At 36.8% G+C, this 14,859-nt stretch overlaps 1 protein-coding gene across 1 annotated transcript; it reads left to right on the forward strand.

Moving 5' to 3' along the window:
- Positions 1–534: 534 nt before the first annotated feature.
- On the forward strand, positions 535–14,616 carry LOC118887343 (putative heat shock protein HSP 90-beta-3). Its single transcript, XM_036838149.1, has 2 exons — positions 535–677; positions 14,310–14,616. Exons 1-2 carry the CDS (start codon positions 641–643, stop codon positions 14,591–14,593), a joined length of 321 nt encoding a protein of 106 aa, XP_036694044.1. The 5' UTR covers positions 535–640; the 3' UTR covers positions 14,594–14,616.
- Positions 14,617–14,859: the final 243 nt, after the last annotated feature.

Below are 14,859 nucleotides of genomic sequence, written 5' to 3' on the forward strand. Positions count from 1 at the left end.
TCTTGTCATCAATTTATGATTGAGTTCTCTAGCAAATGCCAGTGGTGCAAATGGTCTCTCAAGCAGGTTTCCCCACTGGGAAGGGAATGCACTGATAGGCTGCTGTGGACTGCTGGAATCCTGACAGTCAAGATTACCCCCGGTAAGTTATCAGTGTGGCTTTCCTATGTGGGTTTGATTGGTATGAGCCAGGTTTTCTATCTGCTCAGCCATGAAACTTTTAAAGGGAAGGAGGGAAGTAATCTCAGTTAATCATTGAGGTAGGTGTTCAGAGTTGTTGCCTCCCCCCACCGCATGTAAGCTCATTGATATTTTATGATCTTCCTCGTGATAACATCTACAAGATGTTATCTTGTTCACACAGTTTGGTCACACAGTTTGTTCGTGAGATTACTGAAGGGGAAGCTGGGAAAGAGATCTGGTCGTCTGTTAATTACAGTAAGTCCCCTACATATGAACCTTCAAGTTGTGAACTTTCAAATATTCGAACGTGCGTTCCATCAACGTCAGGCTTGAGTGAAATTTCAGCTTGGCTTCTTTCTCCTATTGCTGATGTTTCTTCAGCTCTACCATCTCCCACCTCTTTTCCCTCCTCCAGTCAGTAACTCTTCTTGCCTGTTCACTCGATGCCAACCCCTGTATGCAAGCTGTTGTATTCTACTGCTCTACTTTTCAAGGTAGTGTACTGTAGGATTAAAAATGTTTTCTTTATTTTTTGTGTTTATTTGTTTTTTATGTATTATTTGTGTGAAAAGTATTATAAGTCTATTACAGTACAGTACTATATCGCCAATTGTGTTAGTTGTGTACCTAGGCTAATTTTGTTGGACTTACGAACTCATTCTTGGAATGGAACCCATTCATATGTAGGGGACTTACTGTACTTATTTTTCATTTCTACTTCTTTGATCTATGGAAAGAACTGACAAGTTATGGAAAGAACTGACAAGTTAGGCAAAGCATTGTGTGATTAAACGATTTGAAATGTGTGCTTGGGCCAGAAATGAGTAGAGCATGGAGATGCCTGGTTTAAGGTTAAAACAAAAGGGTGTCTCCTGAAAGAGAGATCTTTCCTGCCAAAATCTGCTTATATTACCAAGTAAGCCATTCAGGCTTTGCACCTGAGAGATCAGTGTGTGGAGGCATGTTTTCAGGCAACCCATCCAGTTGTAGCTGTCAGTTTTTTATTGCACTCCACTCCTTCAAGTCCAGTCTTGTTCTGATGGAGGCACACACTGAGCAAATCAATATTTCATCAGGTCATGCCTATCATTTTCCTTTAAATGTGGCATTTCCTGAATCCTCAAATATAGTGTTGATTATATCTTGGGACCACTCTTGACTTGGACTCTCATGTCTGAAATTAAAATATAAGACAATGGAGAGAAAAGATTAAATTTTTTAAAACTCTGATTTTATTTTTTTTACTAATTTTAAGAACAAGTATATTATTGAAGGTTGGAGAAACTATAGGCTGTAAGTGCCAGTGGTCATGAAAGTCTTCCAAACTCCAGGGACCTTACCCCACTTTCTCCTAATTCTTGATTCTAGGGTTCAGATATTCTATCACTAACAACGACATTTCTCTGGAAAAAATTTTCCAACATCTCACTTAACACTATGTGCCATGGTGAAGCAGGAGATAGATGTGCTCCAGGCTAGAAATTTACAACTAGCCTCCTTTTCACACTTCCTGGGGTGAGGAAAAGATGGGCTCCAGGCCGGACATTCACTACCAGCCCCCTGTTTACATTTCCTGAGGCAAGAGATAAATGGGCTCCGGACAACATATTTATGACTTGACTCCTGTCTACAGTTTGAGACCTGCACTTCGAAGTAAGAAACAATAGGAATAAGGTAGATAACTGGATATTAGACACTTTTATGGCAGGGACAGAGAGGGGCTAAGCCCTTTTAAAAGATCAAGAGTTCATACATTTCCCATCCTTAGGGCAAGAGAGACACTACACATGTGCAAAAGGCTTCACGGGGTCAAAAAGGCAGGGGAAGCCAGACCATAGTAAGTCTTGCTATTTTCCTCCCAGATGTCTTTGATGAAAGCCATCTTGACTGAGGGGTGCTTGCGCACCCAGAGGAGGGTCCTGAGACAAATTAGCCATGGGGTCAGAACAATACGATTGGCCAAGTAGAAGACAAAGACCTAGAAGACTACCCCCTTATAAAGGATTTAAACTTCCCAAAGGTGTGACTCTTGCGACTAACTCACTGAGTTCACATGTGTGTCTTTCCACATGTACTCTGCTTTTCTAATTAACACTTTACTTCCTTCTATACCTTCTGTCTCCTTGTGAGATTCCTCCTTTCAAGGCAGACAAGGACTGGGGACTTTTAGATTTTAGCAGCTGGCTCTGTGGTCTAGCGCTTAAGATTCCCGGTTCCCATTCAGGCAACCAGGGTTTGATTCCCAGTCAGGGAACTAAGGTCTCCTTTCCAGCTGCTGCTTCACCGCAAGCTACCACTCACTGCTGCATATGGCTGAAATCAATGGGTTAAAGAGGCAGTGTGTCATTCTTTGGTGTAAAAATTTCTTTAAGATAAAACAATGCTAATCCTTTAGCAATTTGCTCCCGATAGTTGTGAAACAGTTTGTTTTGCAAACAATTGTTTAAGTTTCTTTTCAGTAGGATCTTCAGAACATACAGGACCCTAACAGGATTTAGGTGAGAAGGGGAAAATTTGGTTCACCAAAGAGGCAAAAAGGGAAACATAAACATTTATTGAACACCTACTATGAGGCTAGTGTATCAAATATGCTGTCAGCAAAATTCATGTAAAACTATGAGATGTCAGTTAGCAGAACAATCAGGGAGTCAAGACACTTGGGCTCAAATTACAGTTCTGTCATTTACTGACAGAATGACCCCAGGCAAGTTACTTAACCATTCAGAAACTCCATTTCCTCATTTGTAAAATAGTATTCATAACAATATCTAAAATCATACTTAAAAAAAAAGAAACAAATAAGGTAATGCCATCAATTTTCACCTTCAAAACCTGTTAGTATGTAATGGTTTTCATTATAAAACTTATCATTATTCATTATGTAATTAAATCAGATTAGGAAACCGAGTCTCAAATAAGATAACCAAAGCCATTTATGAATGCAGGCTGACCTTCTCCTTTATAACACTGTTTTTTACTTTTGGAGGCAGAGATGATAGGAAGCAGGGCGAGGGGTGTGTATATCAGTGGTAGAGGGGTTGGGTTAGGATTTTAGTGGAGCTTTGAGAAATTGGATGATAAGAGAAGGGCTCACTGTTCTTTATGTATTACATTATGATTGCAGCTGCTCAGTCTCCTAATATTTTTTTAGAGTGTCTTTTAGAACATTTGCTACTTTTAGGCTTCCTTGTCATGTCTTGATTTTCCTGATGTCAGAAATGGCTTTGAAAAGTTATACAATGCTGAAACAACTTTGGTCATTTATCAGCTCTCAAGCATCCAAAGTGTTGCCACTATTGTTCAGCAACATTGAAGGAAGGGAATTCACCCCTTGGAACTTTCTTTTGATTGTTGTTAGATTTTAGTCATAGCTAAAAATCATTAAAATCATTGCCCTCATAAGAAAAGTCTGCACTTTGGTGGCCTTGCAGTTTTCCATTACTGTGCCCAAGCTGTTCATTGAGATACAAAGAGGATCTAAGCAATGTCATCTATCTCAGTCATTTTTGACATGAGACTAAAACCCAGTGTCTGAAATCTTTGTCTCTTGTCACCCTAAAACTCTATCCATCAATCTTTCTTCTCATCAGTTCTAACATAAATGCCAGAGAGAGACATTTTCCTCCTCACTTTTAAGTTAAGGCAACTAAGCTTGCTTTTATATGTATCAACTGTATCATACTACACAGGTAGAGCAGAGCCTTAGCTGGTTCCATGATGAATGCTGGTGCTGCCAATGACTTTGTTTTGGAAAGACAATTTCCTGTTTTAACACAGTCCTTAGAAAATAGTGAACTGAAGCATGAACCACTCAAATATTTTTTCTTAGAGTCCACTTTACTCATTTGTCACTAAAAAATCTCAGTGTGCCATAAAACAAATACAGTTTTTTAATAACTTGGCTTCAGATCCAAACTGAAGCTGTATCAATAGTAGGAAAGAACCATTATGTAGTTCTTAACATTTTGATAAATATTTTCTTATACATTATAGTCATTTGTTAGCTTAAGTAAGCTGCAAAAATTTTAGGATATATATTACTGGGGGAATCATGTATTTTTTCCACCATGCACAGATAATTTCAGGATTACTGGCCAAATAGTCAATATTGTTAGGGAACTACAGTGATAAGAACAAGGGTGGATGTTCTTTCTCAAGAATACTGGGGTCTTGCTCTGAGACAAAAGCTAATAAAGCTGAATGAGAGGCCTGTCTTAAATATGCAAGGTAGGGCTTTATCAAAATATACCAGTATAAGGCTGAGATAGAATTAAATCCTTAACCATTTTAATACTATAGGAGCTTCCATGGATGATATAAAACTCTCCATTTTCTTGAGGGCCAGTTATGTCAGGTTTTCAGACTCTTAGGAGAATATAAAATGAATATAAAAATGAATTATAGAATATAAAATTGAATATGATTCTGGTATATGTTAGAAAATGTGGGAAATTCTAGATTGACTTTTTTAGATTGATATTTTTTAGGTCATTTTTAGAAGTGATACCATCTTGGCCAGATAGGGCACTACTTAGAAATACAGGATATGGCCCAGAAACTGCACATCAGAGATCTCAGATATCCATTTGTTAAGTATTGGCCTGGGAGTGATTCTCAGAAGACAATTAAGAAAAGACTGGATTAAGGACACATGAAATACCAGATATAGAAACAGTGTCAGATTTTTTCAAAATAACTCACAACTACTGAACCTCATAGGCCATGGAAGGTGCTGACTATCAAGTACTATAAACTAACAAGAATATTGCAGAGGTTAAAAGGAATCACAGCTCTCTGGCAAAAACGAGTCTGGAATATCCTTATTACCTTTCCATATAAGGACAGCACTAATATTTTCAATGTCCTGAAAGTCAAATTTTGGAACAGATCAAAGGGTTATAGGTATTGACTGCATTGAAGTCTCAGTTCATAAATAGTTTTGTGCCAAAAGAGCATGAGGGGATAAAAGGATAAATAAAATATTGTATATCCATACACTGGAACACTGTTTGGCCATAAAAAGGAACAAAATACTGATGCATGCTAAAACATGTATGAATCCTAAAAACATGCTAAGTGAAAGAAGCCAGACAAAAAAGATCAGACCTTGTGATTCTATTTATATGAAATGTTTAGAATAAGCAAATCTATAAAGATAGAAGGTAGATTAATGGTTGCCTATTATATGGCTGAGGATGGGAAGAGGGAAGGACTGCAAATGAGTACAAGTTTTCCTTTTGGTGTGGTGAAAGTGTTCTAAAATGAGATTGTGGTGATTACTGTAGAACTCTGTAAATATACTGAAAAACACTAGCTTATTAATTTGAAATGGATGAATTTTTATGGTATGTAAATTTTATCTCAATAAAGCTATTAGAAGAAAAAAGAACAGAGAAAGTCTTTGTGGAGGAAAAATAAACATAATGAACTCTGAAAGACATGAACAATTGGCTCATTAAGATAACACTTGTCCTTCTTAACCAGGTATGTAGGCCTCAGGCATCAGATCACCATCTCATTTTCAGTGGAGAAAAAGAGAAAGGCTCACCAGGCTCTGAGTTCACATCACAGCTTCTGGGACACAGTTAGTTTAGTTGTCACTTAGAGGGCACTATTATACCATTATTGTAAGGGGAAATATTGGACTAAATCTTTGGATTTATTATTATCTGCTGCTGTGTGCGGGGATGCTGCAGACTCAGGGCTTCAGGAGGCATGCTCACATAATATTCCCTGTAGGTGACCAACCTTACACTTGGGCTCTGTTGTACTGGTTATTGGTCCTCTAGATTGGGCAGGAGGATGCTGGAAGCTAGGAGGGTCTCTGAAAGCCTTAGCCAAATTTATCTCCTACCTCAAGTGGCTAGGAGAGATTCTAGGAGAAAACCAAACTCAGCATATTCACCCAGGGCTGAATTGTTATTATGAGCTCTAGAATCAAAATAAATAGGAGCACTAGAAAATTCCAGGCTTCAGGAGATAGCTTGTGAACATTCATGGATGACCTAGACTGGGTTTCAGTGGACCTCAGAAATAGGGGCCATGTGAGAGTGGTCCACAGCATCAGCAGACACAGAGCACAGTTGACTCTAGTCTAATTCCCTGAGTGGAGAATATCAGGTTCTGTAGCTGTAGGGCTTGGGACTAAGGGGAATAATGATGGCAGGAGTTTTTGCAACAAAGGGCAGGTCGTCAGAATGTCAAAAGTTTATTGTTAATTAAAGAAAACCAGATATCTCAAGTTAAATAATTTAGTGCTATTCTATGTATGGGAAGATGCAAGAGTCTGGGATCACTGAAATCATTCCTTTGATATGCACCTCAGCTATCTGGGGCCAACATCTTGTGTATTCTAATCCTGAGTTTCCTCAAGCTGCACCATTGTGGGTGGCTGCAATCTGATGACAGCTAGATGGTGGGCATATCTTATTTCCAGCTTGAGTTCTCTCAGAGCTCACCATTGGGGGTGGCTGCAATCACTGATGGCTGTGACACCCTTTGTTTACTGATATGACAGGCAGCATTTAGTCCACAGTGTCCCTCATGGTCATAAATTCGACCAATGTTTGAGAGGCATTTCATGACCAATTTTGTCCCATGGCACTGGGAGTCTCTTCCCAGATTAGGCAAAGATTCTTGTTGATATGCCAACTCCCGGTGCTGATTTCTGGATTAGGCCCTGTTGATAATTTAAAATTATCTGGATCCTCTCTCTTACTAGTCTATTGTGATCCAGGAAATGTTTTTCCCTTGTTGCTCCTTTCCATGCCTAGAATCACACTATTACCATTATTCTGTAAGAGTCATAAGTGTGATCTATTTCCTCAAGATGTTTAGCCATCATCAAATTTTTTGGAGGTCTGGTTGCACATTGGGTACTGTAAGAGAAAATGGTCTTATAAAATAGACAGGATATAAGCTAGTAACATTGGCAAAGTCATAGTGCAGCAGAGAGACACAAAGCATAAACAATTTGGAAACAAAGAATAAATTAAAATGATGATTAGTATAACTAGCTGTAATCTGGTTGCAATAAACCATCAAGTCTACAGGAGAGCTAGCTGGAGAAGCCAAATTCTGTATGGATCAGATAGAGAGGAAAAGATAAATGTTTCATCTTTGTTTACAAAGTTATACTTTATCAAATTCTTGTAGGTCAGAGCATAAGAGAAAAGTATTTTTCTGGAAAACAAAGATTAAAGCCGGTATATTTCTCCCCAGAAGTCATAAAGTTATAAATCATATTTATCAGCTCATTCAGTCCCTTGTAATTAATTTCTGTTGACCTGGATGAAGTCATCAGGTTTTCCATTAGAGTTTTGTCATTTGTTACCCTGTTCAGTGGATTATCTAGAGGCTCTCAGAAACTTATATTTGTCAAAAAATTTCTTTTATGAGCCTTCTTGAGGATCTTCATTTTGTAAAAGCATCAGAGTAAAATAATGACTGTCTATAAAGGGCAAAACTTAAAATGGCATGGTTAAAGGTTTGAGTACAATGCAATTGGTAAGAAACTTGGACATTTCTGTGACATGTAATACATTAAGATAATAACTAGAATTATAACATTTTATCAGGGCATATCAGATATTAGGAATTATATATAAATTTTGGAATATCTATATCAATGACATTTATCTATATACTATAACCTAAGGTTCATCTGCAACCACTTGACAATGTTTCTCAAGTAATTTAACATACCAACTAAGCGTAATTAGTTTAACATTCCTTTCTGAGATGTCTCAGGGTTCCTTGGAAGCATCCCAGAGTTAGCTGGAGGCTAAAAGAACTTTAGTTAGAATTTGATATTTTGGAAAGTTTGTTAAATGTATCAAAAAGGTTTTAAGACACAATAGGATCATAGGTCACTGTGAAACAATACTTACTCATTTAATCAAAGTCACAAAAAGATTTAAAAATATCACTTAAGGGCACAGAAACTCACTAAATCTGTTATCAAAAAGGAGCACTCTAAGATATGTTGTGCTCTTAACAGAGAGAGAAATCAAAATCCAGTCTTGTACTAGCTTTCTTAAAAACAAAATCCATTTACTTAATTAAATTCAATCTAAATTTAGCTAATCCATGCATTAAACTTTTTTCTTGGGGGTTCCTTTCCACAACCTTTCATCACTTTTTGTATCCATGTTAGTTTGGCCCTTATTTTTCCATCCAAAGCCAACCATCTCTAAGACAAAATTACTATCTTTTCCCTTAATAAAATGCAATCCCATTCCTTATAGCTTCTTTACTGAAAACACACATCCTACTTTCCTATTTAAATGTTTTATTATTTCTATTGGCTTCTATTACATATTTAAAATAGAATCCTCAACTGTTAAGAAACCTTAATTTCTAGTGAAAATTAAGAAGTAAGCAATTATGAACTGTCTTTTACACTAGCATTCTGTAGATTGGTGAACATAAATACCAGTGATAATTTCTAAAAACATTTGCTTTCTGATAGAGAATATCTCAGTTTGGCACCAAATATATTCATTAATAGTCCTAAATACCTTTAGTTTCTCTGTTTAGTAATTGATATCTCAGTATCTTATTTTTTTGGAAATGACCTAGCTATTCAACAGACTTCCATCATTTAACTTAAATTAGCGCAAGTCTAGAATTTTAAGTTATAAAATATTTGGAGAGATCATTTTAAGTAGATATTTGTAAAACAATTATTTTTAAAGAGTTTACTCAAAAGCTCTTATCTCATTTACATTTAAAGTTTCATCATATCAAGCTGTTTTCCTTGCTGACAAATTTGCAACAGATATAATAAGGTCTTGTTTGACTTCCATTAAACCTAGTACAATAAAAGTATTATACTTAATGCTGATGACTCTAAAGACATGTCTATATTAATTAGATCAACAAACAAACTACCTTTAATACCAGGTATCAACTTAATATTGGATATTTCCCAGTTCACTTGAACCTGAAAGTCATTTTGCCTAGCTTCTTTTATAGTTAATTTGTAAGCACTTACTTTTAAGTCAGTTAAATGGAGTGCTCTATACATTCAATTTTGATAATGACTTCTAGAGGTAGATATATCTCATATGTATAATGTGTTCACAGATATATAAATAGGCAAAACTTGAGATCTCATGACTTTACTTAAAAAAAAAACAGTTATAAATCAGGCATTACAATATAAACTTACTAGTTTACAAAGAAGTGTTGGAATACATTAAAGTTGCTTGCTCAGATGACTAAGGCTTTAAAATTTGTGGAAAAGACTTCTAAGATTTGTATTTGTTCTTGAGAGAAATTCTAAGGAGGCTATGAATTAGATTTTCAGCGGAGGGAGGCTTTCCAGTGCTTTGAATTTTAAAACTGCCACCTTTGTCATTTGTTTTTCTTGGTTTCAAGTCTTTCCTGATTGAGCTAATTAGACTCAGTCTCAGGTCCCTGTGGCCTGTATTTACATGTCTGATTTGTAGAGATTTGTACGACAAAGACAGTTGCTTTTCGATATCAGTGAGAATGTTTCTAACGAAATTGAAATTTAAGTGTTCTATGTTCTAGAGTTTTACAGTTTAATTTATCATTCCTTCACAATTTGTATAAGGCATTCAACAAAGAGCTTCTTTCTGAGTTTATGAGTTAAACCCAGAGCAAAATCACTATTTTTATTTTTATTAGTCCCTTAATATGAGTTCCTATTTCACTTTATTGTATGGCTCAGGTACCCTATTGGTTTCCTTTAGTATGTTTACTATTTCCTGAGGGGCAGATCTATATGCCTTGTCTTACAATATCATACAGGGGAAGCATTCCCCAATGAAACATGTCTATCTCACAACATAATTAAGCAAAAGAGATGTAACCATCTTAAATAAAGCCCACTTAAATAGACCAATTTTATATGCTTTCTTCTCAATTCTGTCAACTTTTATACCTTTAACTTTAGTTTTCACTAGGATCCAATCAACAAGCTTTGATCTTACCAGAGGAGTCTTAGAAGTTTTTCTTTCTTTTTATTCCCTGTCCATTTTATTTTTATATAAAATGTTCTGGGATCCCCATAGAGAGGAGATGAGCTAAGGAGCACAGGCCCTTTTATCAATCTTGATTAATTGGCCTAATTTTTGCCCCAAGTAATTGTTGGTCAGGTATCTCAGTGTAACTTCTTTTTCCAGCCACTTATATATATATATATATATATAATAAATATATATATATTAAATTGGGGTAAATAAAGCAGGCTTGTTTGGCTTTTAATCTTGGGGACCAGTAGGGGTTCCCTTTTGGCCCATTTAACCTTAGGTAATGTAATATCAAAACCTTGTGTTTTAATCACATAAATGTCCATTTTATTTATTCCATTCTAAATAATAATCTAAAGATTTCTTTATCCATTTGGGATGTCTTTTTAAAAATTTCTACCTTGTTGGAAAAAGTATCTAAGTTTTTCTTACAGGTTTTTTTCCTGTTAACATTAGTTACTTTTAATTTTTTTTTTTAAGCATCTGTATGTCACCTACAAATTGGCATTTGCCATCTACTTCTACAAGGATCAAATTATGAGCCACTGCAGTTGCTGACCACCAGGGAGATCAGGAATGAGGCCCTCTTTGCTCTGTGAAAAACTGGCAGAACAGGTCTTCAGATAGTTAGATATTTTCAGGGGATGATTTTATAAGTCCAATTCTTGCATCTCCTCATATCTAGAAAAGCACTAAAATCCTTCATGGTGATGTCTGCTGCTTGTAACTAGCAGTAACCTTCACGAGCCTAGCAGAAACTTTCTGTAAAAAATACATGATTGATTGCATGTACTCCCCCTTCACCAAAATCACATATATACTGACCTTCCCCCCTACCTCTTTGGAGCAGTTTCTCAGAGCTGTCTGAAATGCTCTCTCCTGGGCTATAGTCTTCATTTTGCCCCAAATAAAACTTAGCTCTCACACTGTGCTTTTTTTTCCCCAGTCAACATGTAAGATCCATTGAGGGGAAGCAAAGACCACAAATAAAGCTTCTCAAACTGTTTTTTTGTTTGTTTGTTTGATTTAAACTAATGGAGTTCTTAGGTTAACCATTAGATATACTTCTTTTTTTTTCCACTTTTAGTTTGATTTTTGTTTATATAGGTACCAGTAAAACAGTTGTTTATAATGAGAGCTCTCTAAAAAAATTACCAATTTAGAAGATTCTCCAATTTAAAAGATCCATCATTTGGCTATTAACCAATAAGATGCAAGTGGCTTTCACATAAGAGCGTGGGAAGGATGCCACCTAAATAAAAGATCCAGAAAGTGTACTCCCCAAAATAGCGTGACAGAGATCAAGTTTTTTTTTTTAAACACACACACACACACACACACAACATCCTAAGAAGATCAGTATAATATTTACATCTCAAAGACACAAGAAGAGAAATGCAAGTTCCCCCTAGAAGACCTTTGTTTAAAGTCAGAATTCTGAAAATATATTTTTATCAAGCTGGCTTTTAAAACTTAACTGCATTCGCAATAAAAGAGCCCCTTCTTTTAGGATGAGATTTCCTTTAATTCCCAATTAAGTAAGTATTTGTAAGTGTAAGTATGTATGTACATAAACCTGGCTGGGGTATTAGTTGGAGGCTGACAATCTGTCGTTCCTTTTTTGTTGTTTGTTTTGAAAGCTTTATTTCTCATTCTGAGGTCGGTTTGTTGATTGATAAACTTGCTAATGCTGATCATGTGGTGGGTCAATGTGCTGCTTAAGAGCTTAACTCCTCTTTTTCCTTTTTTTTTTTTTTTTTTTATTCTTCCAGAGTTGTTTTAGCTCCCTTTTACGTGTCTCGGGTTTTCCCGGTGGCAGCATAAGACAAGCACAGGTGCTCAGATCACGGAATGGCCAGTTCTTATTCATGTCCCTGGTTGAGCAGGTTGTTAATTAAAACGAGTGGGTTTCCCTACAGGGACGGCTACACAAAGGCATGAGGCCTTTGACTTCACCACTCTTCAAAGTTTCTCAGTCCCCTGAGAAAGCCATTGCCAGCCGGGATGAGAGGGTCCCTTCTTCAGAGATAAGAAGTTTTCATAAGATTTAAGTTTTATTTCAACAAACTATATTAATGTAGACAATTCAAGGAAAAATGATAGGCCAGTCTTCCCCCTAATTACCCAGTCCAACCCTATTCAGTGTTTAACTGAGCAAAGTCTTCCTAAGTTTTTTGACTGAGGATAAAACCACTCAGTGTCTAAACTGAGCCTGAATGTGTTTCAACCAGGCTCCCCTAATCTTTTTCAATTAGGGGGCATTTTCTCCTTTTTCAACTAGGCTCCCCTAATACCTTTAAATTAGAGGGTCACTCCCCTATATCTTTCAATTGGGGAGCCAGGTACATGTTAGACATTATCAAATAAAACTTAGGATCATCAACCAAAAATTGGGAGAACCAGGAGAGACTCAATTCTTCTGGACTCTCCAATGAGGCAGACGGGCACAAGAGGCCTCTGCTGGTACCAAGGATCCAGTTCATCATAGAGTTCAGGTGAAGGAGGTACATCTGCCCTGGGTCCTTTATTCATGGTATTCAAAACTGTTGACTGAAAAAAAAATGTACAACTTAAAAGTTAAGAGTTATGTTTTATTCAGTGGACATTCTTAGGACTTCAAGCCCATCAGATAGCATCTCAAATAACCCTGAGAAAACTGCTCCAAGGAGGCAAGGGGGGAGCCAGGATATACCAGTGTTTTTGCAAAAAAGACCAGGTAGTTGGAACGTCAAAGATGATTGTTAATTAAAGAAAACCAGATATCTCAATTTAAATAAGTTAGTGCTTTTCTATGTATGGGAAGATGCAAGAGTCTGGGATCACTGAAATCATTCCTTTGATATGCACCTCAGCTATCTGGGGTCAACATCCTTTGTTTTCTCATCCTGAGTTTCCTCAAGCTGCACCATTGTGGGTGGCTGCAATCTGATGACTGCTAAATGGCAGGCATTCCTTGTTTTCATCCTGAGTTCCCTCAGGGCTCACTGTCAGGGGTGGCTGCAATCGCTGATGGCTGTGACATCATTTGTTTACTAAATGGCAGGCAGCATTCTTAGTCCACTGTTGCTGTTTCTTCTCCTGGCTTCTTTGTTGGTAAATGAATTTATTTTGTTGTGAATTCATGCATGAGTCCAAGTATGAGGGTCTTTCTGAGTTATGGCTAAACATTTGTAGGAAAAAATGGGAAAATTTATGCTCACTTGAAACACAAGAATTCTCTTTTGGACTTTTTTTTGGTCTTGAAATGACTTTGTCTGATATTGGAATCAGAGTAATGCCGTTCTCATAAAATGGGTTGGGAAGTGTTCCCTCTTCTATATTCTAGAAGGATGTATGTGGAATGGGTTTCTTTATTTCTCTTTGGAATTTATTTCATGGGTGTTGACTCACTGTTTACATCACTGTTATTGCAGAGGAAATTTGTTTTCCATAAGGCAGAATCTCTAATAGTCAGATAGAACCACTCAACATTCTTCACCATTTTCCACCTGAGGAAACCTTACTCCCATTTCCTTACAGCTCCAAGTGCCCTTTTGGTATCTTTCTGGAGCACAGTCTTTCATATCAGACAGACTTGGGTCCAAATTCTAGCTTTGCTTCTGATTTTTTAAAAGACTTATTTTTTAGAACAATTTTTAGGTTTACAGAAAAATTGCATGGAAAGTATAGAGAGTTCCCTTTTTTTCTCCCTCCTACAAAATGTCTCCTATTTTCACAATCTTGCATTAGTGTGGTTCATTTGGTAGAACTTATAAACCAATATTGATACATAATTATAAACAAGAGTCCATAGTTTGCAGTAGAGTTTACTCTTTGTGTTGTACAACTCTTTGGGTTTGGAAAAATGTAAAATGTCATGTATTGATCATTACAGAATCATATAGAAGTTTTACCACCATGTTATATGCTGTGATACATTTATTCATCCTGTCCGCTCTGCCCCTGAACCCTTGATAGCCACTGATCTTTTTACTATCTCCATAGTTTTTCCTTTTCCAGAACGTCATATAGTTGAAATAATACAGTATAATCTTTTCAGACTGCCTGCTTTCACTTAGTGGTATACTTTTAAATTTCTTCCATATCTTTTAATGGCTTGATAAACTCATTTCCTTTTAACATTGAAAGGCTGGACTGCCAACATGGAGCACATCATGCAAGCCCTGGCACTTCGGGACAACTCGACCATGGGCTACATGATGGCCAAAAAGCATCTGGAGATCAATCCTGGCTACCCCATTGTGGAGACCCTGCGGCAGAAGGCAGAAGCAGACAAGAATGACAAGGCCGTCAAGGACCTGGTGGTGCTGCTGTTCGAAACTACACTGCTCTCTTCCGTAGAAGAGAATTTGTATCTTTTCAAATTCTATTGTTTGAGTGTGCCACAGTTTATTTATCCATTAACCCACTGAAGGATGTCTTGGTAGCTTCCAAGTTTTGGCAATTATGAATTATGAATAAAGTTGCTATATGGACATAAGTTTTTTGCATGGACATAAATTTTCAACTCATTTGGGTAAGTACCTAGGAGTGTGATTGTTGGATTATATAATCAGACTATGGTTAGCTTTGTAAGAAACTGTGCTTTCCAATGTTGTTACTGAATTAAGTTGTATGTATTTCTGCTTGGGCCTTAGACCCGCTGAGGCCCTCTGCCTTGGTGGGGAGGTTATTTTTC

Source organism: Balaenoptera musculus, chromosome 20 (assembly GCF_009873245.2).
Source record: "Balaenoptera musculus isolate JJ_BM4_2016_0621 chromosome 20, mBalMus1.pri.v3, whole genome shotgun sequence".
NCBI lineage: Eukaryota > Metazoa > Chordata > Mammalia > Artiodactyla > Balaenopteridae > Balaenoptera > Balaenoptera musculus.